Source organism: Rissa tridactyla, chromosome 19, assembly GCF_028500815.1.
Source record: "Rissa tridactyla isolate bRisTri1 chromosome 19, bRisTri1.patW.cur.20221130, whole genome shotgun sequence".
Taxonomy (NCBI): domain Eukaryota; kingdom Metazoa; phylum Chordata; class Aves; order Charadriiformes; family Laridae; genus Rissa; species Rissa tridactyla.
Genome location: NC_071484.1, coordinates 2,663,333 through 2,690,917, shown reverse-complemented (window position 1 = coordinate 2,690,917; position 27,585 = coordinate 2,663,333). Strand labels below are relative to the sequence as shown.

Here is a 27,585-nt window from a genome sequence, read left to right as displayed (position 1 = left end):
GTGGGAAAAGCCGGAAGATTTTTAAGGAGCAAGGGCGAAGGAGCCGCTCCGGGGGCGGCCGCGTAGATCCCTCCATCCTTGGGGAATTTCCAGCCTCCGGAACGAACCTCGTTCCCGGCAGCGCTTCCCTTGGCGGCCACCGACCCCCGTCTTGCGCCTTCCCTTTGGGGTCGGGGAAGGCGGCGCATCCGAAACGTCCGGCGGTGCAGTACCCGCCAGGGACATCGTCCTCCCCTCCCGCATCGTAAATTAATTAATTAATTAAATGAAGTCATAAGAAAAAGAATTAATTAATCCGTAGCGCCCGCCCGCGCCCAGGCGCCCATGGGTTACCCCCTTGGGTGATCGCGTCGTCCCCCAGCCGCCCGGGGGAGCTACTGGCGGAGCCACGATGGGATTTCCAGGTGACCCCCCCTGCCCCCCCCCCCCCCACATCCCGAACCCGCCTGTCCCCGCCATGGGGTGCCCCACCGGACCCCCCACGGCTCACCCCAGCCCCCGGGCTGAGTCAGCCCCCTTGCTGTGGGGCGCGGGGCGGATTTAGCTGCCTCTGCATTTTTGTAGGTCCTACAACAAACGGCGTCACCCAGGGTTCAGCCGGGGGACCTTGACGCCGGGTGGCAGGGTGGGGTGGGGACGGGGACACCTCACTGATCCCATCGTGCCTGAGGGATGGGCTCGATGACCCCGGGGGGGGACACGTGGTCCCCACTCCCCGTCGCCCCCGGGGCGGGGTCTCGGTCCCTGCTCCCCGTCATCTGGGGACACAGCACTCGGTGTGAGCGCCCGGGCCGGCTGTGTGGGGACATGGGTGACGTGGCAATAGGGAGGGCATGGGGGCATGGAGGACACAGGGGACATGGGGGGACGTGGGGGACATGGAGCGTGCAGGGGACATGGGGACACACGGGGGACATGGAGTGTGCAGGGGACACAGGGACACATGGAGGACATGAGAACATGGAGGACATGGGGATGTGTGGGACATGGGGTGCACAGAGGACATGGGGACATGCGGGGCACATGGGAGACATGGGGTATACGGGGGACATGGGGACACGTGGAGGACATGGGGACATGGAGGACATGGGGATTTGTGGGACACGGGGTGCACAGAGGACATGGGGACACGTGGGGGACATGGGGGACATGGAGTGTACAGGGGACATGGAGACACATGAAGGACGTGGGGTATACGGGGGACATGGGGACACGTGGAGGACATTGGGGCATGGAGGACATGGGGATATGTGGGACACGGGGTGCACAGGGGACATGGGGACACATGGGGGACATGGGGGACATAGAGTGTACAGGGGACACGTGGAGGACATGGGGACGCAGGGGCACAGCGAGGACACAGGGACAGAGGTGGGTACTGAGAGGATGGGGGGACCAGGGGAACATGTAAGGGACACCGGGGAGGTAGGGGACACTGGGGATGGTGGGGACATGGGAGCCATAAGAGGTCACGGGGGACAGATGGGGGATGCAGATGACACAGGGGACACGGGGGCACACAGGGGGGACACAAGGGACACTAGGGACGGTGGCATGTGGAAGCCACGTAGCACCTGGGAGGGTCTGGGGACACCAAGGGACAGGGGGAGGACTCAGGGGACCTGGAGACACACAGAGGGGCACGGGGACAGGAGGGGACACCCAGGGGGACACGGGGACACCCAGGGGGACACGGGGACAGGGGGGGGCAGGGGGTGTGACACGGGTGGCCCCGGGGGACCGGCCCGAGGTGGCCGCGCTGACACGCCCGGCCCCCGCGCGCGCTCGCTGCTGGGTGGGGCCGGCTGCGCACGCGGGGGGGGGGCGGGGCCAGGAGGGGGCGGGGCATCCGCGGGCGGAGCGTGAGGCGGGGCGGGGCCAGGACGTTGCGCAACGCGGTGGGCGGGGCCAGGGGCGCGGCTCGCGGCGGGGGGCGGGGCCATGGCGGTAGTGGGCGGGGCCAGGCGGCGCGCACGGGGGCGGCTCTGGCGCCCCGCGGCGAACGGGGCGGGCGGGGGCAGCTCCGCACTGGGAGCACTGGGAGCACTGGGAGAGCGGGAGGTGAGAGCACGGGGAGGTGGGAGACGGGTACTGGGAGACGGGTACTGGGAGATGGATACTGGGAGATGGATACTGGGATACTGGTACTGGGAGGCGGGTACTGGGAGACGGATACCGGGAGATGGATGCTGGGAGGTGGGTGCTGGGAGATGGGAACTGAGTACTGGGAGATTGGTACTGGGAGGAGGATACTGGGAGACAGATACTGGGAGATGGGAGATGGGTCCTGGGAGATGGGTACTGGGAGACGGGAACTGGGAGATGGGTGTTGGGAGACAGGTGCTGGGAGACAGGTGCTGGGAGATGGGAACTGGGAGATGGATGCTGTAAGCTGGGTGCTGGGTGCTAGGAGATGGGTACTGGGAGATGGGAACTGGGTACTGGGAGACGGACGCTGGGAGATGGAAACTGGGTACTGGGAGACGGACGCTGGGAGATGGGAACTGGGAGATGGCCGCTGGGAGACGGGTACTGGCAGGTGGGTGCTGGGAGATGGATACTGGGAGATGGGTACTGGGAGACGGATACTGGGAGGTGGGTTCTGGGTGCTGGGAAATGGATACTGGGAGGTGGTTGCTGGGAGATTGGTACTGGGAGACGGACACCCAGATAGGTGCTGGGTACGGGGAGATGGGAGCTGAGAACTGGGTGCTGGCAGATGGGTACCGGGGAGATGGATACTGGGAGATGGGTGCTGGGAGACTGATACTGGGAGATGGGTGCTCGGAGATGGGAACTGGGAGATGGGAACTGGGTACTGGGAGATGGACACTGGTAGATGGGTGCTGGGAGGTGGGTTCTGGGAGGTGGGTGCTCGGAGATGGGTACTGGGAGATGGGTGGGATACAGGGAGGTGGTAACTGGGTGCTGGGTAACTGGGAGAAGGGAGCTGGGAATTGGGTACTGGGAGATGGGTGCGGGCAGATGGGTACTGGGGAGATGGATACTGGGAGATGGGTACTGGGAGAGGGGTGCTGGGAGAGCGGTGCTGGGAGCTGGGTACTGGGAAACTGGTACTGGGAGACGGATACTGGGAGCTGGTTGCTGGGAGATGGGTGCTGGGTACTGGGAGATGGATACCGGGAATTGGGTGCTGGGAGATGGATGCTGGGAGATGCGTTCTGGGAGACGGATAGCAGTAGATGGGCGCTGGGAGACGGGTGCTGGGAGATGGGTGTCTGGGCTGTGGGAGTGGGTGGGAAAGGCCGTGCTGGTGCTGGGGGATGTTTCACATCAGCTTCGGCCTGACAAGAGAAACAGCCGCGCAAACCGTCCGAGGTGACAGCAGGGTCACAGGCTGGGCTTTCGGGTGCCCTGGGGACAGCACTGCGGGGGGCGTGAGGGCACCCGGGCGCTCCCGAGGGCACCCAGCGGCAGGGTGTGTGGGCTGTTCCCCGGCAGGGCTGTGTGTCCCGGCCACGGCGCTGCCCACGGCGGCAGTTTGCCGGGAGAGGCAGGTCTGGGAGCCGCATCTGGGCTTGGGGCCAGGTCTGGGCTAGCGAGGGCCATTTGCAGGTTGCCAGCCTTGGGCTGGCTGCCTCCGCTCCTCCTCTGCCCCAGCCGCCGAGGGCTTTGCTCAAGCTCAGGCCGGTCCCAACAAGCAGCTCCCTGCCCCATCCAGCCCTGCTTCATCCGGGGCAGCGGCGGGATAACCCCGGCTCCGACTCCAAATCGAGCCCCAAAACTGCTCTGGAAGGAGACACCCCCCACCACGTCACCAGTTTAAATCCAGCCTGAGGCACTTCTCCCCACCCGGCAAAGCCTGAGGGGAGGCTGGGGACGGACCCAGCTGGGTCTGCCACCCCGCGGGAGGCCAGTTCTGCAAGATGAGGTTTGTACAAATGTTCCATGTCCCCAAAATATTCCCGAGAGGTGCAGAAAGGGTCACAGCACTCAGGCTTTTGGGTGCCACCAAGGGCAGGAGGACCCATGGGTGGCAGATGGGGTGATGGCTGTGCCCAGACCTGGACACACCAGGGTGTGGAAGAGGTTAAAACACAGCTGGAAAACACACAAATACAGGGGAAAAAAATAAAATAAAAACGGGGCTATAAAATATAAAAACCTCCGGCACTGGCAGCTCAGGGCTCAGCCTGTCCCTGCGCGGGGTCGGCTGCCAAATCGTCCAGCTCCTCCGTGCAGCCTTGAGCCCCCCGGCACCGCCGGGACCTTGAACCGGTTCCTCCAGCCCAGGGAAAGCGGAGTGGCTCGGGGACAGGACCGCCAGCGCTTTCACAGAGCACCCGGGGGAGCGGGATAGCCTCTGGATCCATACAGCAACCCGCGGGCTACCGGGGCCAAAAAATAATGGCACGTGGCAACCTCACCGTCGCTCCCGCTGGTAAATGTGACATGTACGAAGTGACGGAAGGGCCAGAGCCGGGCGCTGGCTGGCTCGGCACATTTGTGTGTGTGCAGCTCAGCTGTGCCGGGACGGCCACGGGCTGAAAGATAAGCTCAGTGCCCCGGGAGATGTGGGTTATCGGCACACCAGGCCGTTTCCCTGCTCCGGCAAAGCCCTCTGCGTCCCCGCCTGTGCTGCGGGCAACCGCAGGCAAGGGGAGGGCAGGAGCGGGCAGGGGGGAACACGACAGGAACACCCGTGACCTAGCGGTGTCATTGGGTTCTGACCCTCTAAAGGCACAAAAACCCGGGAAATGGGACACGCAGGGAGTCAAACCCCCCCTGCAGTAGGTGAGGAATGTCGCGTCCTTGAGTTGACAATGCCACAGCTACCCAGACCTCGCTCCTGAGAGAGAAACCCCCCCAAAAAAAGGGGGTGCTCCGGGGTGAGCTGGCACCAGGAGCACACCCCACCGCACACCGGGAGCTCAGGGTGCGCTGAGGCGGTGCGAGGAGCAATGACCGTGGCTCTGCCTCCCTCCTCTCCCCCCCACTGAAGATCCCAACGTCTCCCAGCCCGGGAGGGGACAGGGACAAACCCCCGCAGAGGAGGCGAGGGGCTGCGCAGGGCTCCTCCCGCGCTCCCTGGCGCTGTGTCAGCCATTGCCATCCCCGCCACCACCACGGAGCGGGGCGAGCCTGGGCTTGCCGCTGGCTACCAGCCCTGCCTGCCCCTCCTGGCACCGAGCCCGGGGGGGCCAGGGAGGGTCACAGAGGGGTTGGGGGCGACCGGTCCCACACCAGGGGTGACAGCCGGGAGCTCCCTCGGGAGGCAGCGGCCTCCTTCACAGCCCCCCTGGCCCTCTGCAAAGGGGGGTTCTGCCCCCCGCTGTCCCCCGAATCTAGAGCAGGGTCGTACTGGGACAGACAGAGGGGGAGCGGTGGACCTGTCCCCTTCCTCCCTGCCCAAATCCCAAGATTTGGCCCATTTTACACCTCCCCAGCCCCTTTTCCGTTCAGGAACAGCCAGGCCATTTCCAAGACCAACCCTCCAGCCAGAAAACATCCAGCACAACTAACCCTCACTCACTAAAACAACGTGTGTGGGGGCGTGTGTGTGATTTTGAGGTTTACCAGCCCAGAAAAAAAAACACCTCTTCTTTGCCTTTTTGCAACAGAAAAACTCAATTCAAAAAGCTTCCAGCAGCTGCACAGGCTGATTCCCTGCATCATTCTTCCCAAAAATCACACGGGGACACAGCCAGGGCCTGGCCTGTCCCACACTTCCCTCCAAGGAAGGAAAACCCAAGATGTTTGTCTTCGTATGGGCAGCCTTTTTTTTTTTTTTGCCTTTATGCAAACAAAAATTATTGCTTATTTTTGCTTTTTAAGCGTCCCGATCCCCAAAATACACATTATTCCCTTACATACTTGCCAGATGGAAAACCCCGTCCCCAACACCTGCGGCTCAGGCAGCGAGGCCACCCGCGAGGAGCACGACCCAGTGCCAGCGGCAAGAACGGGAGCTCTGGGAAAAATCCCGGCTTAGAAAAGCTCCTCATCGACTTTGCTCTTTGGGTCGCTCCGCTCCCCGAGATCCAAGATGGAGCCCAGGCTCGGCCGGGAGGAGGAGGAGGCAGAGCTGGAATTAATTGGGCAGAGGAGGCTGATTTGGGGCGAGAACCGCCACCTCCCGAGGACGGTCAGCTCTCACCGTGCCGGCTGGAGAGGCCGCGTTCCCCACGGGGAGACGTGTCCGTTAATTGCCATCCAGGCCTGTTAATTGCCATCCGGGCCTGCTAATCGCCATCCGGGAGCGCTGCTGGAAGGAGGAGAAGGGGCGTTAAAGGGTTAAGCGCCAGCCGGTTGAAGCAGAAGGCCGGGCCTAGAGCTGGGCTCCCCTCCCTCAGACGGTCAACCCCCTCCTTCGAGCCGGGCAACCCCCTTTGGGGCTGGGGTCGCCCCTTCGAGGCAGGAACCTTCCTGGAGCGAGGCCTCGGCCTCCTGTACCACCGCCGGGCCGGGCCTGGCAACACCCGGGGCCGATTTCAGTGTCTCTATCCCGGTCATAACCCTTCTCCCCGGGGCTCGGCGGGCCCTGAGCGCCCAACGCGGGGGTTGCCACCGCCGAGAGGCTTAGGGGAGGCCGGGGAGGGCCGGCAGCGCCCGGCCGCAGCCGCGTCAGGGCCTGAGGGAGGCCTCGGCTCCGGCTCGCCGCTCCCGGGAGCGCTCGGCGGCGGCAGCGGCGGGGTCCCGGCCCGCCTCAGCCCCCCGCGGCGCCCCCGCCCGTCGCCACGGCAACGCGCCGCTCGGCATCACGGGAAAGCGAGTCCGAGGCCTCCCGCTCCCCACGGTCCCGCCGCTGCGGGGGACTACATCCCCCACAACCCCCCGCGGCGGGCGGCGCGCCCCCGCCTCTTCCGCTACGAACCGCGTTTCCATTGGCTCCGCCGCGCACGGAGGCGTCTGATTGGCGGAAGAGCGGTGGGGCCGAGGCGCCGGCTATGGCGGCCGAGCGGGCGGTGGGGGAGCGGCGGCGGCAGCCGCCATTTTGTGTGTGTGGAGGCCGGCTCCGGGCCTCGCTGCCCGCCGCCGAGGCCGGTGAGCGGCCGGGGACCGGCGTGTGGGGGGGGGGAAGCTCCGCGGCGCCGAGCCGGGAGCGCGGGGCGGCCCGGCCGGGCTTCCCTTCCCCGGCGGCGGAGCGCGGCTCTCCCCGCCGGCCCTCAGGTGGGCGGCGGCGCCGCGACCGCCACCGACCGCTCCTTCTGTGAGGGCTCCGGGGGACGGGGGGAGCTTTATCCCGGCCGGGAACGCCTCGTATGGAGCCGGGGGGGACCCGGGGCGTCGTCCGGGGGGCTGCGTGCGCAGTGGGGCGGGGGAAGGCCCGGCCTGGCCTTCCCCGCCTCGGCCTCCGCGGGTTTTCCTGTGGTGGCTCCTCTCGCAAGCGGCCCCTCGGCCCCCGCCTCACCTGTAATGCTGGGGGGAGCGCGGGGGGGGTGACGTTTTTCTAGCAAAACCGGCGTTAAACAGTATCTGAACGTTGCTCGGAGGCAGCAGCCCGAGCTCCCCGCAGGGCTGGTTCTGCCCGACCCCCGGTAGCAGCAAAGTTGAGGGGGGTGGTGGTGGTTTTGGGGGAACGGCGCAGGTTTATACTGAAAGTGAAATTTTGGGTGAGGAAACACGTTTTCCTGGAAGGGTGAAAGCTGCTCCCCGTCCGCTGCGCCATCGCACAACACCCTTTTCATACGCGGCGGGGAAAAAAATAATCCCTCATATTTAATCCTTTGTTTCACACGTTTCAGCCGAACCGCGGCCGGGTTCCCGGAGGGGGTTCTCCTCGGCCGGATCCAGTGGATCGCTGTTAATATGGCCTCCCCTCGCCTTGCTGCCGTCTGCCGAGGCAGCGGTTAACCGCCGTGGCGCTTGGAGAGACGTAAAAACAAAAGCGTTCGCCTGTTGCCGGGGCCGAAGGGGTAACTTTTGGAGCTGATAATAAACTGGAGCGAACCTTGTCTTGGAGTTATAAATGCCACTCCTCCGGCTGGTGCAAATGAGGGCTGTGGAAATAACTGAGCGGGGTGGTTTTTTTCCCCCCCCGCCCTGTGCAAAGTCGTGGAGGGGGGAAAAAAAAAAAAAAAAAGCAAGCCTGTTTTTTTTAAAAAAAAAAAAAAAACAACTTTTTCTTTTTTCTTTTTTTTTTTTTTTTTTTTTTTAAATAAACAACTCCGTGCTGGGGAGTTTTTGAGCTGGCGGCCTCTGCGCTCGGTTGCCCGGTGAGGCTCGGGGCACTCGGGGAGCCCGGGCTGAGTTCCCGGTTGCGTTACGGGCCGAATTTCTTTAGGCGACTGCCTCAGCCGCGTTTTTCTTCCCTCTGCAAAAGGCAGATAATGCCGGCTTATCCCCTGGTATTAATGGGACTTGGTTTAGATGTAAAACAGTGAGATTTTGGAGGCTTCTGGTTTAAGCGCAGATTGCGCTGTCAAATGTGGACTCTTCCAGTTAAAAACCGGATTATTTTCCATTTATGCACTTGGTGTTCTTTTTTTGAAGAAAGCGCTTTGTTGAAATGACTCTGCCGACAGTTTGTGACTCCCACGTTGCTTTATTAGGTCCTGAACTCCGAAGCTTCGTATTTTTATTTTTTTTTATAAACTGCTGCCTTTCCAAAGCTGGGAAGTTGAGCGTCGTGTGTGTCTCTGCGCGCTCACGACAGCTGAAGATCTAATTTCAAGTTGATTTTGCCAAACCGATCAGGGCTGGGCTTAGTTCAAGCCTTGCACCTTCCCGCGTCGTGAGGGGTTTTGGTTTGTTAGTTTTTATTTTTGTAGGGTGGGAGCAAAGGCGGGGGGCTGATGCTAACAGCCGGGGTTTGATGTGTTACAGATGGACCAAAAGCCGCCAGCTTTTCGGCGACGGCCTCGTCGGTGAGCGTTGGGAAACCCCGCGCGCGCGGGGCTCGCTGTGCCGCAGATTCTCCTTCTTTTTTTAACAAAATGCCGCTTATCTCGCAACGCAGGAGAATCGCCGGGATATCCCCAAGAGCGGCGTAAGTATATCCTCCCCACGTCAAGCTAACGGAGTTACATGCAATTAGCGCAAGTCGAGTCGTAGGCAGGACGACAGCGTTATTGTCAGCACCGTGTCCCTGCTTTATAAAACCTGGGACGTTAAACCGAGGGGTGTAATGGATTTCAGGACCCAGTGGCTGCGCCGGGGGGGTACCGGCAGCCCGCTCCGTGAAGCTTCGTCGGTCCCGAGGGGGGAGACGAGCTGCACCGTCCCCTCGGCCGGCGTTCAGGGGCAGGATTCGGGTTTCACTTCACGCCAACATTACAGCATTAACGGGCTGTTAAGATGGACTACTTCCTTCTTTTTTTTTTTTTTTTTATTATTATTTTCTTGCAGCCGGCAGCGTTTTCAGGGAACTGCTCTGTCCTTACACCAACGCGTGGAAGAGGAATGGCCGCAACCGCAGGTGGGATGTTTTACACCCCTTTTCTTGTGCGTTATTGCGATCATTTCTACCTCTCCCCGGGACAGAAGCGCGGTCCTTTCCTCAACAAGCGGAAACCCTTGCGAGAGGGGGAACTGTGAAAGCCCTTTAGCCCTCTGCGCCCCATGTTTCCAGGTTTCTTGCGGCAGAGCCGGTGTCGGCGGTGCCCTCCCGCAGCCGGCGGAGCGACGACGAGCCTCTTCCTACCCCTCGGCCCCGCAGCCAAGCTCCGACAGGCAGGTTCCCTGTGCCACGGCGCGGCTCATCGGGGTGCTGCCCTGCCGGCGGCGTTCCTGGGCTCGCCGGAGCAGCCGGAATAAAGGCCAGTTGGCTCAAACAACCCAGGAAAGACCAAAGCGGTGGCAGCGAGAGGAGGGATGTGCTTCAAAGGCTTGGCAGGCGTTGCTGCTTTGCCCTCCAGGGAGGTACTTGCCCTCGACTAGTTAAGACAGCGCTGCCTCCTCCTCCTCAGGAGGGACTAATTGTTGCCCTTTGATACCACATCACAACCCGGCTGGGGCACCTTTATCTCCGGCGATCGCTAGGATTTGATTTGTTCCTCTGGAACAGCTGAGCTAAAGTCGAGCTCATCTCTTCCGGATCAGCTCCGGAGCGGCCAGGGTGGGCGAGCTCAGCCCACCGGCCGGGAAGGCGAAATGCCGACGAGCTCCGCGTCCGTTACTGATCCACTCGGAGGTTTCAAAGGTTCCCCGGATGCCGTGTCTGCCAGGAGGTTTGGATGCCGGAGCTGGAATGAACCTTCGCAAGGAGACGCAAACACCCCCCCCACTCCGGCAGCGGGGATCGGGGTAACCTGCTTCGTGTGAAGACTCGGCTTCGTTAAACCAGAGACCAGAATAAAGTGGGAAGAGTGAGTGGAGGCAAAGCAGGTCGGGGAGTCAATCGTTACGGTACTTTTAGGGGATTTGGAAGTTGTATTTGTTAAAGCAGTTGCAGATAAATGAAATGATTTATTCCCAGGAGTTCAAGGTAAGAAGTTTGGGGTAAGTAGATGGGGGGGGTGGGGGGCGAACCCTGGGGGTGCCCTAAACTTGGTAACAGCCATCACTGTAACCACCCCCCCTGCGACATTTGACTAATATTATTTCCTTGCCTTAAGTTTTTCACGTTACTCAGGCGCTAGGAACGACGTTTCACGGCCCTGGTGTAGCACCCGCTGCTGGAATGAGTTGGCCTCGGACACGCAGGAGAAAAGGAAAATCCAGGGGCAGCAGGATCCGGAGAGGGAATTGCCGGAGAGCAGCGCCGGGGGATGGACACGGCGTTTGGCGTCGCTCATCCCGGGCAGCAAGATCCCGATTCCCTCGTTAGCGCCGGTGCCTCCCTCCGCAGCCGCACCGGGCGCTGCCTCTGCCCAATGATGTCATGGCAGCGGGGAAGGGAGCGCGGGCGGCTACCGGCCTCTTGAGCAAGTAGCCCTGCCGGAGTTGTCTCCATTCCCTCCCCGAAGCCCAGGAGCGGTGCCAGCCCGTGCCCTGCGGCAGCTCGGGCTTTGCCGGGCTCCTGCCAAACCCCGCCGCGAGCCCCGGGGGTCCCTGCGCTGCCGTAAACCCCCCCAAACCCCCGCACCGGGGCCACCTCGGGCTCCTCCTCCCCTACATCTTAACCCCTTTATTTATTGTGGGTTTTTTTTTTATAAAAAGCTGTTTCCACCCCCCCTCCACTGTAGCCTTTGCGGGGGGGGGGGGGCGTTACCCCTGCTGCTCCCCCCAGGTACACGTTCATTAACACCCCCCCCAATTTTCAGCCCGATGCCCTTCGATTACGCCACAGGGAAGCGGAGCAGGCTCAGGACCTTCCAGTACTTTACCCTTTAATTTACCCATTTCCCCTGCCCGCCCCCCCCCCCCCCAAAAAAAAAACAACCCCACAGACCACACAGCTCCTCCTGAGTTTTTGCCCCCCCCCCCCCCCCCCCCCCCCAGCAGCAGGTTCTGCAGCCAAAGGTTCAGCCTTCGCCTCCCCCCCAGCCCTCCGTCAGCCATTTCGGAGGCCGAGCGACTACTAAAACTTTTCCCTGGGCTGCTCCAAAAAAACTTTTTAAGTCGTCCCGTCCGTTCCCCCCCGTCCCCCCCCCCCCCATCACCTGTAGCTCAAAGTCCATTTTTTTTTTTAGGCAGTTTTCCCCCAGATTCCAGCTCCCTGACCTGCCTTCCTGGAGACCCGGGAGGGAAGAAAGTGAAGTTTAGGCGAGCCTTTAGGCAAACAAATAGACTTTAAGCTTATTAATACTTCAGCAGCGTCCGTCCTAGACACACTACTGAGAGCTGTTCTCCCTCCTCCAGGGATTTTTAACTATTTCAGTCGGTGGAGCAGGATTAGAAATGAGAATTGGGGGGGGGGGGATATAACAAAAAAAGGGTTAAGTGGGAAATTACAGGTAGTTTTAATCAAACAACGCCACAGACAGGTTAGAACACCATGAAAATAATTCAAAACGTATTCCCTTCTGAATGCCATCCTGAATATTTTCTAGAAAGCACACCGAAACGGTTACAGTTACAAGTAATTAAATTTATTAGACTTCTATATTATTTTTTTTTTTTTTATATAGTCAGTTGGGCCAATTTACAGCTTTCCTGGGGGATTTTTTTTTTTTTTGTTTTGTTTAGACACAAAAAATAAAATTAAACCAGAAGCCGGGTATCACCGATACATCAACCCACCCCCCACCCCCCCCCCCAATAACCCCCAGGGATGAAGGGGCTCCCCCCAACCCCCTCCCACTTTATCCCCCCCCCCCCTTAAAAAGGGTCCAATGTACAAGGTGGCCTGTCCCGTTCCCCCCCTCCCCCTCCGGTAAAAAGCCCCCCCCCCGCCCCCGTCCCCCCCCCAAGGGTCACTCCCCCAGCTTGCAGGGGGCCTTTCTCCTGCCGGGGCAGGTCCTTCTCCCGCAGCAGCCGCAGGTTCTCGGCCCGCAGCCGGTCCACCTCCAGCTCCAGCTGCCGCACCCGCGCCGCCTCCCCCCCCCGCCCCGGCCTCCCCCCCGTGTTTTTTGCTCTCCATCCTCAGCCGGTTGTTCTCCTCCTCCATGCGGGACAGACACTTCTCCAGCTCCAGGTATTCCTTCACCAGCTCCTGCTTGCTCATGTTCTGCAGGCTCTCCACATGGTACCGCTCGTAGGTCTCCGAGAAGTCCCGCTGCAGGAACTCGCTGCCGTCCCCCCCCCATCCCGTCGCTGCCCCCGTCCTCCTCCGTCCCCTCCTCCAGAAAATCCTCCTCGCTCGTGTCCTCCGACTTGGCGGCCCCTCGCCGCGGGTACAGCCCGGTTTTCAGGTCCGGCTCCTCCTGGTCGTGGTCCTCCATCAGGAACTGCGTGGTGTTGTAAGGGGCCACCGGTTGCCCCTTGGCGAACATCTCGGCCCGCAGCCGGGAGGCGCGTAGGCTCTGCCGCTCGTCGAACTGCTGTTTCTCCTCCCAGCTCAGCTTCGAGTAGGGCTTCCAGCGCCGCTTCTTCTTCGACGGCCGCCGACGGTGCTTCTTCTTCACCGGCCACTCCTCGGTGCGACCCACCGCCGGCCGGTACCGCGGGCCCAGGCCGGGACGCGCCGCTCCGCCCGCCGCCGGCCGCCCCTCGGCGCCGCCCGCCGCCTCCTCCGCCCCGGGGGGCGGCAGTCGCCCGGCCTCCCCGTCCGCCGCCGCCTCGCCGCCGTCGGGCTGGGGCTCGGGCTCCGGCTCCGCTTCACCGCGGGGCTCCGGTTCGCTCTGGGGCTCCGGCGCCGCGTCGGCCATGGCGCTCGGCTCCATTCCCTCGGGGACCGGCGCTACCCGCGCCGCATGGGGCCGCTCCCCCACCACCACCCCCCCTCCCAAACTCCCCGTTTCCCCCTCAGGCCGCCCGGGCCATGGCGCGGGGCCCAGGCCCCGGGGGTCACCGATACCGGTCGCCGAGGGGTTAACGCCGCCGGGCCCGCCCCCCCGCGCGCATGGCACGCGCCGCCGCCTCCCCCCTGCCGCCTCCGCCGCGCCCCGCCCCGCGCTGCCACCCGCCGCCGCCGCCGCCTGCTCCCGACTGCCGTTCCCCGCCCGCTCCCCCGCCTTAAATACCGGCGCGCGCCCCGCCCCGCCCCGCGCAGGCGCGCTGCCCCGCCCCGCCCCGCCGCGCGCCCCGCCGCACGCCGCGCCCCGCCCGCCGCGTGCGGGCGGTGCCGCCCCCGCCGCCAATCGGCGGGCGAGGAGGGCGGGAACACCGGCCGCGCCCCGCCCACTACGCCCGGCGGGAGCTGCGCCACCATTGGACACGCCGGGTGTCACTCCTGCGCGGCGCCGCCAATCCGAAAAGGGAGAAGGCGGGGCCGGGATGTACCACACGCTGAGTAAGGTGGGGGGGCCACCGGGAGCGGAGCCCGGCGACCTTCAGGGCCGCGTTCCCCCTCCTCCGGAGCAGGTGGGGCGGCCCGAAAAAAGAGTCCCTCCGCACCGCGGAGGAGTCAGAGGGATGTGCTTGGATGTCGTCGTGTGTCCCGTCCCCCCCCTGCCTTTTTCCCCCCGGGGGGTGGAATCTGTAACGGGGCGGGCGGCGGGGACGCCCCCGGGAAGGAAGAGGGGGGCGGGGGGGGCAGTGGGCGGAGGAACCCCGCAGTCGCGCTGCGTGGTGTGGCTGTGCAGGCGGGCGGAGGGAGATGTAAACAAACCCGAGCGGTAAACAAGTCCCGCCTTAAAGGAACCGCGTCCTTTTTTTTTTTTCGGGGGGGGGGGGAGGTCAGGGTAGCCCGGGGCCTGATCCTGCCACCCCCACAGGGGCGGTGTCCCCCCGTCCTTCACACGGTCCTTGAGCGGGGGCGGTGGCAACCCCCGGGCGAGGGGGGGGGGGGGGGGGGGGCTGGGGGTTGCCACCCCGAGGGTCCCCTCCCGGCACCGCCACCCTCTGCCATGGCCTTGGGGACCCTAAGAATGGGGACAGGATGTGGCCAGGGAGGACAAGTCGAGGTTTGGGGACAATGCCCTGCCACACCTCCCCCCCCCCCCCCAAAAAAAAAAAAAAAAAAAGGGAACCTGGCAGCTGCCACCATGGCGGGGGTAAGGGGGGTGGCCAGGGTGATGGCTGTCGTCGTCCCCCCCCAGCAGACAGCTCGGGGACAGATTGAAAAGGCAACTTTAATTGAGGTTCAGATGTCCAAGCACGTCATGGAACCCGGGGACAGGGACGGTGTCTGTCCCCCACCGCCCCCCCCAGCACCAGGTCCCTCTGTGCATGGCAGTGAGGGGATCCCCCCGCCCCCCCGCCCCCTTTGTCCCGGGGGGATCCCTTTCGGGGCGATCCCGCACCCCACGGACAGACATTCCCATGTCCATCCCGGCAGATGAGTGACCCTGAGAGTGACGGTGACAATCAGCGGTGCGCAGTGGCGTCCCTGTCCCCCCGGGGATGGGGGGGTCCCGGCCCGCGGGAGACCCCCCTGGCTGGGTGAGGCCCTTCCCTCGGTGATCCCGTGGCGCGTCTAAGCGGGATGGTGACATCCTGCACCCCGAGTCGGGGCCGGAGGTGGCATGGGGGACGCGGCTGTCACCTCATCTTGCCCTGCCAGCGGCGCAGCAGCCACTGGGTGACGAAGGGCCAGGCGATGAGGAAGAGCAGGGTGCGCGGGGAGACGGTCAGGGGCCATGGGGACGTTTCCTGGCGAGGGGACAGAGAGAGGCACCGTGGGGAGGAGAACAAAGGTGGCACCGGTGTGACCAGACAGTGACCAGACAGCCCCCCCAGCCCTCTGCTGAAAGGCCAGTGGCAGCAGGCCACTGTCACAGCCCGGTGGTCCTTGTCACATCCCTCATGCCACCACCTCCAACTCACCCGTGGAGCGAGCAAGCGGCCAGGGTCGGTCCCAGCTGCATCCCCCTGCAAGAGAAGGGAGTTTTGGGGTGCAGGCGGGGGCTGGGCACCCCCTTTCCAGCCCCTGCGGCCCCGTGAGCGGGAGGGAAGGGGCGGAATTGAGCCCACTCAGGGCTCCTGCGAGGGATGCGGATGGTGAAACCGGGGTGGGATCCCTGGGGGCGATGGAATGAGGGGGGCAGTGGCTCCCTGCCTGCCTCCCCCGGCTCCCTTCCTGCCCGCTGGCACCCTGCCTGCTCCCTGCATGCCTCTCCTGTCTCCCTGCCTGCACAACAGGCACCTTGCCCGCTTCCCCCAGCTCCCTGCCTGCGCCCTCCCTGCCCCCCCAGTTCCCTGCCTGCCCCCCAGGGCAGATGAGAGCAGCACAACCTCCGCCCTGCCAGGATGTGTCACCAAACCCGGAGGTCTCCCCGGGCTGAGCCCTGCCAGCCTGGCCTACACCGGCGCGGGCATCGCGGCCTGGCCGGCATCGGCACATGGCGGCTCCCCGCGTGGCACCTACCTGGGCAGAGGCGAGCGTCTCCAGCTCGCTCAGGCGCTCCAGCACTCGCCGCATATCATCCTGCAGGGCCCGGACGGTGCCGGCCACGTGGGTGTCCAGCTGGTCCGGCAGCCCCTGGGTGCTCTCGGCATCCTGCTCCCCCCCGGCGAGCTGGAGATCTGTGGGGCACAGAGATGGGTGCTGCTCGGGGGGGGCACAGGGTGCCCATCGGGATGGGGCCCGGCAGCCCGAGCCCCCCTCACGCTCCCCCAGGACCCCTGTGCGCTGTCACCCAACGGGGAGCGATGGAGCTCACCGGTGCCCACACCGCACGCTGTTGGCTCAGCCCACACTGCAGCCGCTCCGGGCAGAGCCGGGAGCTCCCAGCCCAGCCACCCCGTCCTCGGGGACACAGGCCACCACCTCCCCCCCAGGTGGTGGCAGTGGGTGACCTCCAGCCTGCTGCCACGGCGGGTGCAGGGGTACATGTGGGTCACCTGGCTTCACCTGGTGCTGCTGGGACACCAAAGGCCATGCAGGATGCCTCGCCTGCGCCGCTGCCCCCCTGCCAGGCCCCAAACCCGCCCGGCTGCGGCTCGGCAAACACCCGGATGACCGGCGCTGCGAGCGGGAGACAGGCAGGGGCTCGGTGCCAGCCCCTGTGGCACCCAGGGGACGGCCCAGCCTGGCTTCATCCGCCTCCTTACAAGCCAACTCCCAAGGTCAAGCGGCCCAGGAGGGTTTTCCAAAACATTAACTTGGGGGGGAAGATAAGCATGAGATGGGTGGGCTGTGCCCAGGTGAGGCGGTGGCATCACCCCTGCTGTCCCAATGCCACCCTGGAGCAGGCACCCAGGGACCCGCACTCCCCAGCCAGCTGCTGGAGAGGAGCCAGTAGAGCATCCCCCAAATTTAAGCCATTTAGTGAGAAATGGGCAACACAAGCCACATCCTAGAGGGGTAAAGACACCAAACTGCTTGGGGACCAAGGGATGATGAGAGGGGACACTCAGGACTGCTCACGGCTACCGAAGGACCTAGGCGCTGGAGCCAAACCGTGCCCCGTTGGTGGTCGCAGCCCCCCGGAGACCCAGCCCTGGGTGCCGGGAGGTGGGGAGGGAGCAGCGGGAAGGCGCGCAGGAGCCAAACGCTGCACCCACCTCTCTCAGAGCCATGGGCTGCGAGGCCAGCGCCGCTCCTCCCCTCTCCTCTTCTGCCTTCGCCCCGTTCCCCCTGCCTGGTGCCGCGGGGCATGGGGGGCTCAGGCCCGGCCCCGATGCCATCCGGGGAGAGACCTAGCGGCCACCCAGCCTGCGCCAGGGGAGAGAAGAAGGGCCCTGAGACCCCCGCTGCCCTCCCCAGGGGCACAGCCGGTGAGAGGCGGGTGATGCCAGGGCGGTGGTGGTGTCGTCCCCCAGCCCCGCGGTGACAGTGTTGGTGGTGGAGGGCGCGTGGGGCTGAGTGAAGCCGAATCCCACCAGCAACACCAGTGAGCACAGGGTTTGGGAGGTGACAGAGCAGAATGCCCAGGCTCGAGGTGGCAAAAGAGCTCCAGGAGAAGCTGGGCAGTGGGGACTGGTGTGTGTGCCCACCCTGAGCCTCGCCGTAGCACCCCAAGTGACAAACGTTGCCTGGTGGCAGGGAGCAGAGAGCGAGTGGCCGGGGTGTAAGCAAGGTGTCCCCACCAGCCCCACTTGGGGCTACTGGCCTCATTCAGCCCACCAGTGCCCCACAGGAACCGCACCGCAGGAACATGGGGGGCTATGGGTGGTACTGGGACACACTGAGGGCTCCTCAGCCTCCCCTCGGTGATGGGGACCCGGCTCCAAGAGGGACACAAAGCAGAGAGGGGTGCAGCCGGGTGGCCTCGTAGGTTTTGGGAGTCTCACTGGGCTCCCAGCACGGCAGTGCAGTGCCGCGGTGGCGTGCGGAGCCGAGCACGGAGAGATCTGCCTGTGCAGCGCAGGCAGGGCAAGGCTGGCAGCAGGTAAAGCCTCCCAGCGCTTCCCAGCCCTCCGTTACCTGCTCAGGCTCCATAAGCTCCAGGGTATCGCAGTACACGTCCCCCTCGGAGTCACTGGTCACCTGGCTACCCTCAAGCGCCTCGGCGGCAGGAGCCAGCCCACCTCCTGGAAGGGAAGCACAGGGCTCAGCCGCGGGCAGCGCTGGCAGGGCACAGAGGTGCTTCGGCCATGTCCGAAGGGCAGCAGAAGCTCAGCGCAGCCGCAAGACAACAGGTCCACAAGCGGGCAGGAGGGCAGCGTCCGCATGTGCAAGGCAAGGCAGGAGGAGAAGGAAACTGAGGCACAGAGGGGGAAGGAACCAGCTCTGTTACTAACTCCCAGATTACAGTCGTTAATCCAAGGACTGAATTCCCCCTTCTCCGGCCCACAGTGTCACAGAGCCCCGCTCATGGGCGGGCACGCTCCGACGCGGTGCCATTTTAGGGTTTCTGTGCCCCTGTGCAGCTCCCACCTGGGGACAGGGCTGCCGTGGCAGCCAGCCGAACCCCCGGCACGGTGGGGAGCTCCTCCAGCGGGATCCACGGCCCCAGCTGCTCTGGGAGGGAGCAGGGACCGTTCCCACCACACCAACTGCCAGCGGGGTGATGACAGCACACCCCGCCGCGCAGGCAGGGACGCTGCCCAGCTCCCCGCACGCTGCCAGCCCAGGCGTGCTCGAGGAGGGGCACAGCCTGGACGGAGGCGCTGGCTCGGTGACCATATATGTTTCTTGGGGGAGGGCCGGGATGGCAGCAGGAAGAATGTTTCCCTCCCTGGCGCACCCTGCCCAACGCAGGGCACAGAGAGAGGCCCCTCCGGGCTGGGAGAACTGCACATGCCCTCAAGGGACACCGCGGTGGGTGGGTGAATGTGCAAGGGGGTGTACAAGAAAAACCAAGGACCAAGGCGTCAGCCCCGGCACAGGCAGGGAGAGCTGGGGCTCGGCACCATGGGTCCCAGTGCTGCTGAAGGGCCGGACTTGGCTTCAGCCGATGGAGAAGGTCCCCTCCCAGAACACGGACCTTCCAAGGCAATGTTTTCCCAGTCCACAGGGAAACACCCTCGCCTTCTCACTGCATTTAGCAGAATCAGGCCCCTTGGCACAGGTAAGAGCAACACGGAGTCCAACCACCACGCTCAGGGTTACCCCGGCGTCGAGAACAGCATCAAGAGCCAGACCCACAAACAGCTCTGGCTCGCCGTGAGTTGGGCGACACCTGAAACACCCGCAGAGTCAGACCAGAGGTGCCTGAAGCTCACAGTTCCCCAGCCCCGATGCCAGTGTCTCCTCCGCGGGGTCTCTGCCGGGTGCTGGTCACACCAGGGAGACCAACCTGGCACGTGCGGCCCGTTCCGCTGCTCCTCGGGCAGGGCGTCTTTGGGGTGCTCCGGAGCCGGGCTGCTCGCTGGGTCATCCTGGTTGCGGTTGGCTGTCTGCTCCTGACTGCCTGCACGGAGGGGAAGAGGCAGAGGAGAATTAACGCGTTGCAGGCGATCCTCGCAGTGCAGGCTGGGCTCAGCACGGCTGGGGGACACACGGATGCAGGGCCACCCTCCTGCCAGGCAGGCCAGCAGCCTCCGGACATGCACAGTGGCTAGCAGAGATGGAGAGGGGCTAGCTCCATTTGCCCACGCCTGGGAATCAACGCAAACTCAACTGGTCAGCAGGGTCTACGCTGGGCAGAGCATCTCACTCACCCGGGGGTGACAGGAGAATCCCTGTTCCCCGAGCCCCTGCGGCAGCAGGCAGAGGGATCAGCACCAGCCAACAGCTGGGTTAACACCAACGGATAACGGCCACCGTCCTCGTCCCCTGGCAGGGCACACGGCACATCCACGGTAACAAACAGCCTAACGCAAGAAGGGTTGGCTGGGGAGAGCCTTGTCCAGGCAGCGCACGGCACATCACCTGCGGGGGCTTTCAGCTGGCAGCAGCACCCCAGGTTGGGCCCGGGGATCCAGCCCTCCCCGCCGAGCCCGCGGGGTTAAGCCCAGCCACGTTTCCTGCTGCCCCTGGGGACTTTGCTCCCTGCTCCTGGCCAGGCAGGTATGTGGCAACCTGCCCTGCCTGTGCCTTGCCCGCACATCTCCGCCATTCCCAACCTGCCTTTGCCACCGCAGCGTGCCCACGGCTGCGGGACCCCCCAGAGCCCAGCCCAGGTGACTGAACGCCCCTGGGGAGGACGAGGGCAGCCCTCACCCCACACAGCAGTTAGGGCCAGGGCTGCTCTGCTCAGGGACCATCGTTGTCCTCAAATCTCTCCTCAGCGCATGTGCTGTGGCCTCTAAACCTGCCCCATAGCAGGGGAGGGTGCAGGCAGGGTCCTGCCACCTCACACATCGCTACCTTGCTCCAACTCCAGCCCCCTGCACCTGCAGGGCTGGCAGGGCAGCACCAGGCCTGCTCATTAAAAGCTTAATTGTCAGTTACTGCTTGCTTCAGAGTCTTGGCCTACACATACAAGATGCTGGTGAGGCTTTAGACCTCTTGGGACCCTGAACTGTTCACGATTTGGGTTCCAAGTGCCACTTTACGGTGTGTTGACTTTGTAAATGAACAAAACCAAACCTGCCCGGACTCCCCCGGCGCAGCGCCTCTGTTCCCCAAAAGCTCCACAGCCGCCGAGGGCCCTGCGCCTTCCACACACCCCTCCCACCCGCCGTGGTGTCTAAAACCACCTTTCTCCTCTGGCTTATTGGTAACAGAAGCTGCAATCACACAAAATCTGAAGGCGGTTTTGAGAACCTTTAACACAAATGACTCAACAGCATAAGATGTTCAGCAGCTTAAACCAGGCGCCTCGGGCTCATTCGCTCCACAGATGCTACTGTGAATTTAAGTGACAGTAGCGCAGGATGACACTCCCATGAGGGTAATGACCAGGAGTTTTGACCCAGCTTTTATGTTCCAGAGAAAAGCCGAGTCTATTTGCCTTTTAAAGGAGATTCAGTGTCAAAATGGAGAACAACAGCACTTGGGTACCACAGGAAGGCGCAGCCATCCTGAGGTCAAGCCCTACAGGCGGCGTGTTTTCAGCATCCTTGTTGGAAGCAGGAGGTGACAGTAGATGTGACAGACGCAGGACAGATGCCTGGGGACAGGCGGGGAGCGAGGCTATTTGTCAGTGCTCTTCCAACATTAGCAAAGCACTGACAGTTTACACAACCGCTGCAAATATACCCTGAAAGCTCATCTGCTGCTGAGCTCATCTACTGGAGACACGGCACAGCCAAACCTCCAGACACACAGCTCCGCACTAGCCGACGCTTTTCTGAACCACCACGTCCAGCCCCTCACTCATGCAGGCTTCTCACAAGTCAGGTACACCGAGGACTGCCCTGCTCCGGGGGTGGGACATGTCCCCAGCCACCTCTCAGCCTGAGGCAGCAGCCACAGGCATAGAAGGACTCTGATCTAGCACCAGGCGGTCCCAGTAATCCCGTTTCTCAACCCCAGTTTCTCCATATCCACTCCACGGCAAAAGCTGGCCGGCCTATCCATATGTTTACATGAGATGACCCGCGTTCACTGTACACAGCCCGCCTTACCCGGAGGTGGGCCAGCACCAAGAGAAAGCACAGCCTGCTTGCCCCAACACCCCACGGAAGCCGATCCCTGGCTCCAGGGATTGGGGCCAAGGGGCACTTGGAAGCCAAACCTCAAGTCCTCTTCTCAAAGTTTTGCAGAGAGAAAGCCCAAGCTGAAAAGACACCTGCGTCACTCAAAGAGACACTTGTTTGGGGGGTGCCCAAACAAGCAGCTTGGCAGCAGCTGGGTGATAGCAGGGGAGTCAGATGGGACGTGGTGCGTCCATCCTGTCCCCCCCTCAGGGGGGAAAGAACGATGTGCCCTGGTGAGGAGCAGAGCCCAGCGGTGATGGCCACACCAGCGCGGAAGCAAGCAGGGAAGAGTGACGTGCCAGGAGAGAGGAGTGTGGCACAGAGGTGGGGGACGCGCTGGGCACAAGCAGGGCACAGCGGCTCCCACTCACCCCTTTTCCTCTTGAAGAAGGCCTCAGGGGGCCGGGGCATGTCATGGATCACCTCGTAGAGCGGTTCGAAGTACCCAAACATCTCCTCTGTCGTCTCGTCCATGGGCACCGTGTCGATGACCTGGGGGGTCAGGAGCTCACCAGGGGCACCACCAAGCACCCACCGACCCCGCTCTCCCCCTCCTCGTTACCTTTTGGGCCACTTTCTTCATCTCGGCCACATAAGCTGCCATTGCCTCCTCTTTGGACATCCTCCCCAGGCTGTGCCAAGCATCCCTGTGGGGGGCAGTGGCCGTGAGGTGAGGAAGGGGCGGGGGGGAACCGGACCCGGGGCGGGATGGAAGTGGGGATAACTGGACCCGGGCAGGGGGGGGAACTGGACTCAGAGGGAATGGGGTGGGGGGATAACCGGACCTGGGAGTGGGGGGAACTGGACCGGGGGGGACGGGAGGCGGGATAAGCGGACCCAGGATGGGGGGAACTGGACTCGGAGGGGACAGGAGGGGGGATAACTGGACCCGGGGAGGGGGGAGTGGAACTGGACCCGGGGGGGACGGGAGGCGCGATAACCGGACCCGAGGGGAACGGCACAGGGGATAACCAGACCCGGGTGGGGGGAACCGGACCCGGTGGCCTTACCACTTGTACCGGCCGATGGGGTCCCAGAAGCCGGGCCTGGGGCCTTGGCAGCGCCCCGCCGTCGCCTGCTTGTAGTAGCTGTAGAAACGCAGCATCTCCTCATAAGACGGCCGGTAGGAACCTACGGAAGGACACGACTTCAAGCAGGGCCGGGAACGGGGCCGGGGGCGGCTGCCCCTCGGCCCCGTTCCCGGCCGCAGCCCCTCCGACCCCATTCTCGGACCCCCAACTCACCGCTCCGGGGCAGCCCTTGGATAACCTGGACGGCGGCGCGGAACTGGGCCCCGCAATCCGCCGCCGCCGCCGCCGCCTCCTCCATGGCGCTACCGGCCCCGCTGCCCGGCTCTCCCTCCGTGAGGGGAGAGGGCGGGGACCAATCAGCGCCCGCCTTCAATCAACACCCCCACCCCTCTACCAATCAGAGCGCCGCTTCCGAAAGTCGTCGCCCCGCCCCTTCGCGCCCGGCAGCCAATGGGGGGAGGCGAGGAGAGGGACGGCGGCAGCGCGGCGCCCCCTGGCGGGAAGAGGGGGGAACGCGGCGCGGGGTAGGGCGGGGGAACGGGTGCGTGGGGGGGGGGCTGAGCACCGGGAGAGGGGGTGTGTGCACCGGGACGGGGCACCGGGACTGTGAGTGTGGGCACCGGACTGGGCACCGGGACTGCGAGTGCACCGGGACGGTGGGTGTGTGCACCGGGACAGGGATTGTGTGCAGCAGGACGGGGCACCGGGACAGGGCACCGGGTCGGGGGGTGTGGGCACCGGGACAGAGCACCGGGGTAGGGCACGGGACAGGAGTGTGCACACCGGGACAGGGCACCGGGATGGTGACACTGTACACTGGGACAGTGCACCGGGGCGATGCCCTGAGACAGTGCGCAGGAATAGTGCTCCAGTGCACCGGGACAACGCACCGGGACATGGGAAGAGGACAGTGTGCCAGAGCGTCAGTGCACCGGGACAGTGAATCCCGGTGCTCCGGTGCACGGGGACAGTGAATCCCAGTGCTCCAGCGCACCGGGACAGTGCAATGTCACTGTGCCCAAGGATAGTGCTCCAGGACACGGGGACAGTGAATGGGGACGGTGAACCTGTGCACCGAGACAGTGAGCTGGTGCGGCGGGACAGTGTTCCACGGCAATGCACCGGGACAGGGCACCGGGACAGTGCTCCAGCGCACCGGGACAGGGCACCGGGACAGTGCTCCAGCGCAGCAGGACAGCGCGCAGTGACAGCGAGCAGTGACAGTGCAGAGGGACAGTGCTCTGGTGCGATGTGCCGAGACTGGGCCCCAGCGCGGCAGGACACGGGGTGCTGCACGGGGACGTGGTGCGGGGACAGCACAGGGGACATTGCACGGGGCCACCCGGTCTGTGCAGCGGGACGGGGCCCAGGCAGCGCAGCCACGCGTGGGGGTGACGCAGCGGGGCAGCAGGGCCGTGTCCTGGGCACTGGGACAGTCATCCGGGATACTGGGGCCACGCACGGGGACGCTGGGGCCGTGCGCTGTGGCACCGGGACGGTGCGCTGGGGTGATGCAGCTGGCATGGGGACAACGCGCGGGGGCCATGCGCCGAGGGCCCCAGGGGAATGCACCAGGGGACAGGGCCGCTGCACCGGGGAACTGGGATATCGCACTGGGACAGTGCACTGGGGAACTGGGACGCTGCACTGGGACGCTGTACTGGGGAACTGGGATATCACACTGGGACGCTGTACTGGGGAACTGGGATATTGCACTGGGACGCTGCACTGGGGAACTGGGACGCTGCACTGGGACACTGCACGGGGGAACTGGGATATTGCACTGGGACACTACTGGGGAATTGGGATATCACACTGGGACACTGCACTGGGACACTGGGACGCTGCACTGGGACAATGCAGTGTGGCCTGGGGCACTGGGGAACTGGGATATTGCACTGGGACACTGCACAGGGGAACTGGGATATCACACTGGGACACTGCATTGGGACACTGGAACACTGCACTGGGGAACTGGGATATTGCACTGGGACAAGGCAGTGGAGCACTGGGATGCTGCACTGCGGAACTGCGATATCTTGCTGGGACACTGCACTGGGGAACTGGGATATCGCACTGGGACAATGCACTGGGGCACTGGGAAAATGCATTGGGTTAATGCCGTGGGGCACTGGGACACTGCACTGGGGAACTGGGATATCGCACTGGGGCACTACTGGGGAACTGGGATATTCCACTGGGACAAGGCACCGGGGCACTGGTTGGGGGCTCGGCCCCACTGCACGGGGCAGGGGGCAGCTGGGTCTAGCGGAGCAATTGAATACTGTTAATAATTATCAAACTTTATTAATTAGGGTGGTAGGGAACGGGTGGAACTTGGGGTCCCCGAGCCCCCGAGGCGAAGCTCCTTCCCCCCCTGCTCCGAGGGCTCTCCTTGCAGGCGGGGTGCTGTGGGGACAGGGGTGACGTGGGGACACGGGTGCTGTGGGGGCACGGGTGCTGTGGGGACATGGGTGACATGGGGACACGGGTGCTGTGGGGGCACGGGTGATGTGGGGACACGGGTGCTGTGGGGACAGGGGTGACATGGGGACACGGGTGCTGTGGGGGCACGGGTGACAGAGAGATGCTGTGGGGGGCGGGGGGTGTTCCGGGGCTCCCTGGGGCCCTCGCCCTGGGCTGGGTGCTGGCAGGGGGGGACACAATGCAGCTGTCACCACCCCTGAGCCATGCTTCGCCATCACCCCACGCTCCGATTTGCCCCCGTTTTGGCCAATTTCCTTTAATCCAACCCCCAACTCCCAAACCCGAGTGGGGGGGAACCCCCCTCAGCCCCTCCCCCCCCTGCCCCCTTATCCCCATCCCACCTCCCCTTGGGGAAAAAAAATTCCTCTAAAAATTCCCAGATCCACCAGCGAAGGGTTTGAAACCTCCCACCGCGGCCCCGCTGTGAGTCAGGATTCCTGCTCCGGGGCCCCGGCTCCCAGCCCGGAGCCCGCGCGGTGACTCACGGGGACACGCGCCGAGGTGCCATCAGCGTTCGGGAATGCGAGTTGGTGCTTTCTGTGGGGCTCCTTCCCAACTGGCTGGCGGGGGCGGTAGGAAAAGAGCGAGGCGGCGGGGGAGAGGGGGGGAATCGCAAGCGGGATGGATTTCTTTTTGCCGGGGAAGTCGCGGCGTGAGGCGTTTAGCCCGGGTCTTTCGCCGGGCCCACGCCTGCGTTGCGGAATTCCTGGCCATGCGATTCCCACGGGAGGGAGAGGACTCAGAGCTGAGCCGGGTTATGGGATCGCAGGCACATTTTTGGAGGGTGGGGCGGGGGGGGCGCTGCGGCTGCTTTCCCTAAGATTTTTCGGCAAAACGAGACACATTTTGCATCAATAAATTCAAAATATTTTGCAGCTTCTGGGGCGGTAAAAGCCTCGACCCAAACAGGAGGGGACATTGCCCCGGGCTGGGCTGGCCCCCTCAAAAATCCCTGTGTCCCCATGTCCCCAAAGGGTTCAGGGATGGCTGTACCCCGCCCCTGACAACGGCCAAGGGGCTGCCCAGATGTGGCCCCAGCTGCCCAGATGTCGCGTGGCTTGCCCAGGTCTTGACCTGCAGCACCTCGATACCGCCCCAGGACGTTCAGGTGTTGCCCGGGGTGCCCAGATGTTACTCTGCATATACAGATGTTGCTCCTGGATAACAAGAGATTGTCCCAGGGATGCCCAGATGTTGCTCTGGGCATCCAGGTGTTGCCCCGGGGTAGTCATATATCACGCAGGGGGCCCAGATGCTGCCCAGTGTGTCCAGATGTTGCCCCGTAGGTACAGATGTTGCCCTGGGATAGTCATATATACCACCCAGGGTGCCCTGATGTTGCCCCAGACTGCCCAGATGTTGCCCAGAGTGTCCAGATATTGCCCAGAATAGCCAGATGTTGCCCCAGGATACTCAGCTACCACCCAGAGTGCCCAGGTATCACCCAGAGTGTCCAGATGTTGCTCCGGGATGCTCCGATATCACGCAGGGTGCCCTAATGTCGCCCAGGATACCCAGATGTTGCCCCACGATACTCAGATATCACCTCGGATGCCTAGATAGTGCCCCGAGGTGCCCAGATGTTGCCCCAAGGTGTCCAGGTGCTGCACTGCATGTCCAGATGTTGCCTCAGGATACTCAGATATCACCCAGGATGCCCAGATGTCACCCCAGGTTGCCCAGAAGTTGCCCCTGGGTGCCCCAATATTGCCCCAGGGTGTCCAGATGTTGCCCCAGGATACTCATGTATCACCTTGGGTGCTTGGGTATCACCTGGGGTGCCCAGATGTTGCCCTGGGTATCCAGATGTTTCTCCAGGATGCTCCAATATCATGCAGGGTGCCCTAATGTCGCCCAGGATACCCAGATGTTGCCCCGCGATACTCAGATATCACTTGGGATGCCTAGGTATCGCCCCAGGGTGCCCAGATGTTGCCCCAAGGTGTCCAGATGTTGCCCCAGGATACCCAGATATTACCCAGGATGCCCAGATGTCACCCCAGGCTGCCCAGAAGTTGCCCCTGGGTGCCCCAATATTGCCCCAGGGTGTCCAGCGGTTGCCCCAGCTGTCCAGATGTTGCCCCGGCATAGTCGGGTATCACCCTGGGTGCTCGGGTATCACCCGGGGTGTCCAGATGTTGCCCCAACATTGCCCCCAGCTGCCCTGCCGTCACCCCCGGGCGCTCCGTCATCCCACGCTGGGTCTCGCAGCCGTGGGCAGCGCCGCCGTCGCCCCAGCCCCGGGGAAAGTCACTGCCTGCCGTGGCGGTTTCCTCTCCCCGTCCTGCGGCTCCTGGTCCCCCTGGTCCCCACAGAGGGTGGCCTCCATGTCCCCGCGGGCGCCGCGGGTTTTTGCAAGATGTTGGGCGGTGGAAAATTACCCCTTGTGGGAAGGATGCGGCCCTGTGCCCAGCTACGGGCTTGAAATTAATGCCTGGTTCTGCCTCTGCTCTGTCACCCCTCGCCCCATCTGGGCTGCGGGGATGGGGTCCCCATGGTGGGGACAGGGGGGGTCACTCACCCGTCCCCTCCCCAGCTGCCCACAGGCTGTGGGAAAGGTGTGGGGGGGTGTAAAACTGCAGGGATTTGCAGGATGGAGGGGGTCCCATGGGTCCCCACTGTCCCCACGCTGGTGGAGATGGTCCCATGGGTCCCTACTGTCCCCAGCTGTGATGGCAGAGGGGTGGCCCATGGGTCCCCACTGTCCCCAGGT

At 63.8% G+C, this 27,585-nt stretch overlaps 3 protein-coding genes across 11 annotated transcripts; 1 reads left to right on the top strand and 2 right to left on the bottom strand.

Moving 5' to 3' along the window:
• The first annotated feature begins 6,874 nt into the window (after window positions 1-6,874).
• LOC128919370 (uncharacterized) lies at window positions 6,875-11,243 on the top strand. Of its 6 annotated transcripts, none has more exons than XR_008469886.1 (5): window positions 6,899-7,131; window positions 7,707-7,877; window positions 8,788-8,950; window positions 9,310-10,287; window positions 10,535-11,243. XR_008469886.1 is itself a non-coding variant. In XM_054224664.1 (5 exons), the coding sequence occupies exons 1-5, from the start codon at window positions 6,909-6,911 to the stop codon at window positions 9,842-9,844; spliced, it is 939 nt and encodes a 312-aa protein (XP_054080639.1). In that variant the 5' UTR covers window positions 6,899-6,908; the 3' UTR covers window positions 9,845-10,380. The 6 variants fall into 6 exon arrangements, 4 of the variants coding, with proteins under 4 accessions (XP_054080638.1, XP_054080640.1, XP_054080639.1 ...); XM_054224664.1 differs by lacking the exon at window positions 10,535-11,243 and having other exon boundaries at window positions 9,310-9,379; window positions 9,533-10,380; XM_054224663.1 differs by lacking the exon at window positions 10,535-11,243 and having other exon boundaries at window positions 6,875-7,005; window positions 9,310-10,380.
• A 268-nt stretch (window positions 11,244-11,511) lies between these two features.
• HEXIM1 (HEXIM P-TEFb complex subunit 1) lies at window positions 11,512-13,236 on the bottom strand. The gene is given in 4 exon segments (XM_054224801.1): window positions 11,512-11,613; window positions 12,238-12,393; window positions 12,395-12,586; window positions 12,588-13,236. Coding segments are annotated over 4 exon segments (1,029 nt in total). The 5' UTR covers window positions 13,167-13,236.
• A 1,264-nt stretch (window positions 13,237-14,500) lies between these two features.
• On the bottom strand, window positions 14,501-22,734 carry ACBD4 (acyl-CoA binding domain containing 4). 4 transcript variants are annotated; one of them, XM_054224622.1, is made up of 10 exons: window positions 22,599-22,734; window positions 22,365-22,485; window positions 21,917-22,001; window positions 21,726-21,846; window positions 19,068-19,181; window positions 17,753-17,859; window positions 16,891-17,041; window positions 15,752-15,909; window positions 15,211-15,255; window positions 14,621-15,036 (listed from the first exon to the last, which is right to left on the bottom strand). In XM_054224622.1, exons 1-10 carry the CDS (start codon window positions 22,681-22,683, stop codon window positions 14,926-14,928), a joined length of 1,098 nt encoding a protein of 365 aa, XP_054080597.1. In that variant the 5' UTR covers window positions 22,684-22,734; the 3' UTR covers window positions 14,621-14,925. The 4 variants fall into 4 exon arrangements, with proteins under 4 accessions (XP_054080596.1, XP_054080598.1, XP_054080595.1 ...); XM_054224620.1 differs by having other exon boundaries at window positions 14,616-15,255; XM_054224621.1 differs by lacking the exon at window positions 19,068-19,181 and having other exon boundaries at window positions 14,501-15,255.
• Window positions 22,735-27,585: the final 4,851 nt, after the last annotated feature.

Bases quoted from the DNA above. Each gene is read 5' to 3' on its own strand.
- LOC128919370 (XM_054224661.1), top strand. From the start codon at position 6,909: ATGGCGGCCGAGCGGGCGGTGGGGGAGCGGCGGCGGCAGCCGCCATTT. The intron at 7,878-8,787 runs GTAACTTTTGGA...GATGTGTTACAG, and splicing joins CTGTTGCCGGGGCCGAAGGG to ATGGACCAAAAGCCGCCAGC. The intron at 8,951-9,309 runs GTAAGTATATCC...ATTTTCTTGCAG, and splicing joins GGGATATCCCCAAGAGCGGC to CCGGCAGCGTTTTCAGGGAA.
- ACBD4 (XM_054224620.1), bottom strand. From the start codon at position 22,683: ATGGAGGAGGCGGCGGCGGCGGCGGCGGATTGCGGGGCCCAGTTCCGC. The intron at 22,486-22,598 runs GTGAGTTGGGGG...GTCCTTCCGTAG, and splicing joins CCAAGGGCTGCCCCGGAGCG to GTTCCTACCGGCCGTCTTAT. The intron at 21,847-21,916 runs GTAACGAGGAGG...CTGACCCCCCAG, and splicing joins TGAAGAAAGTGGCCCAAAAG to GTCATCGACACGGTGCCCAT.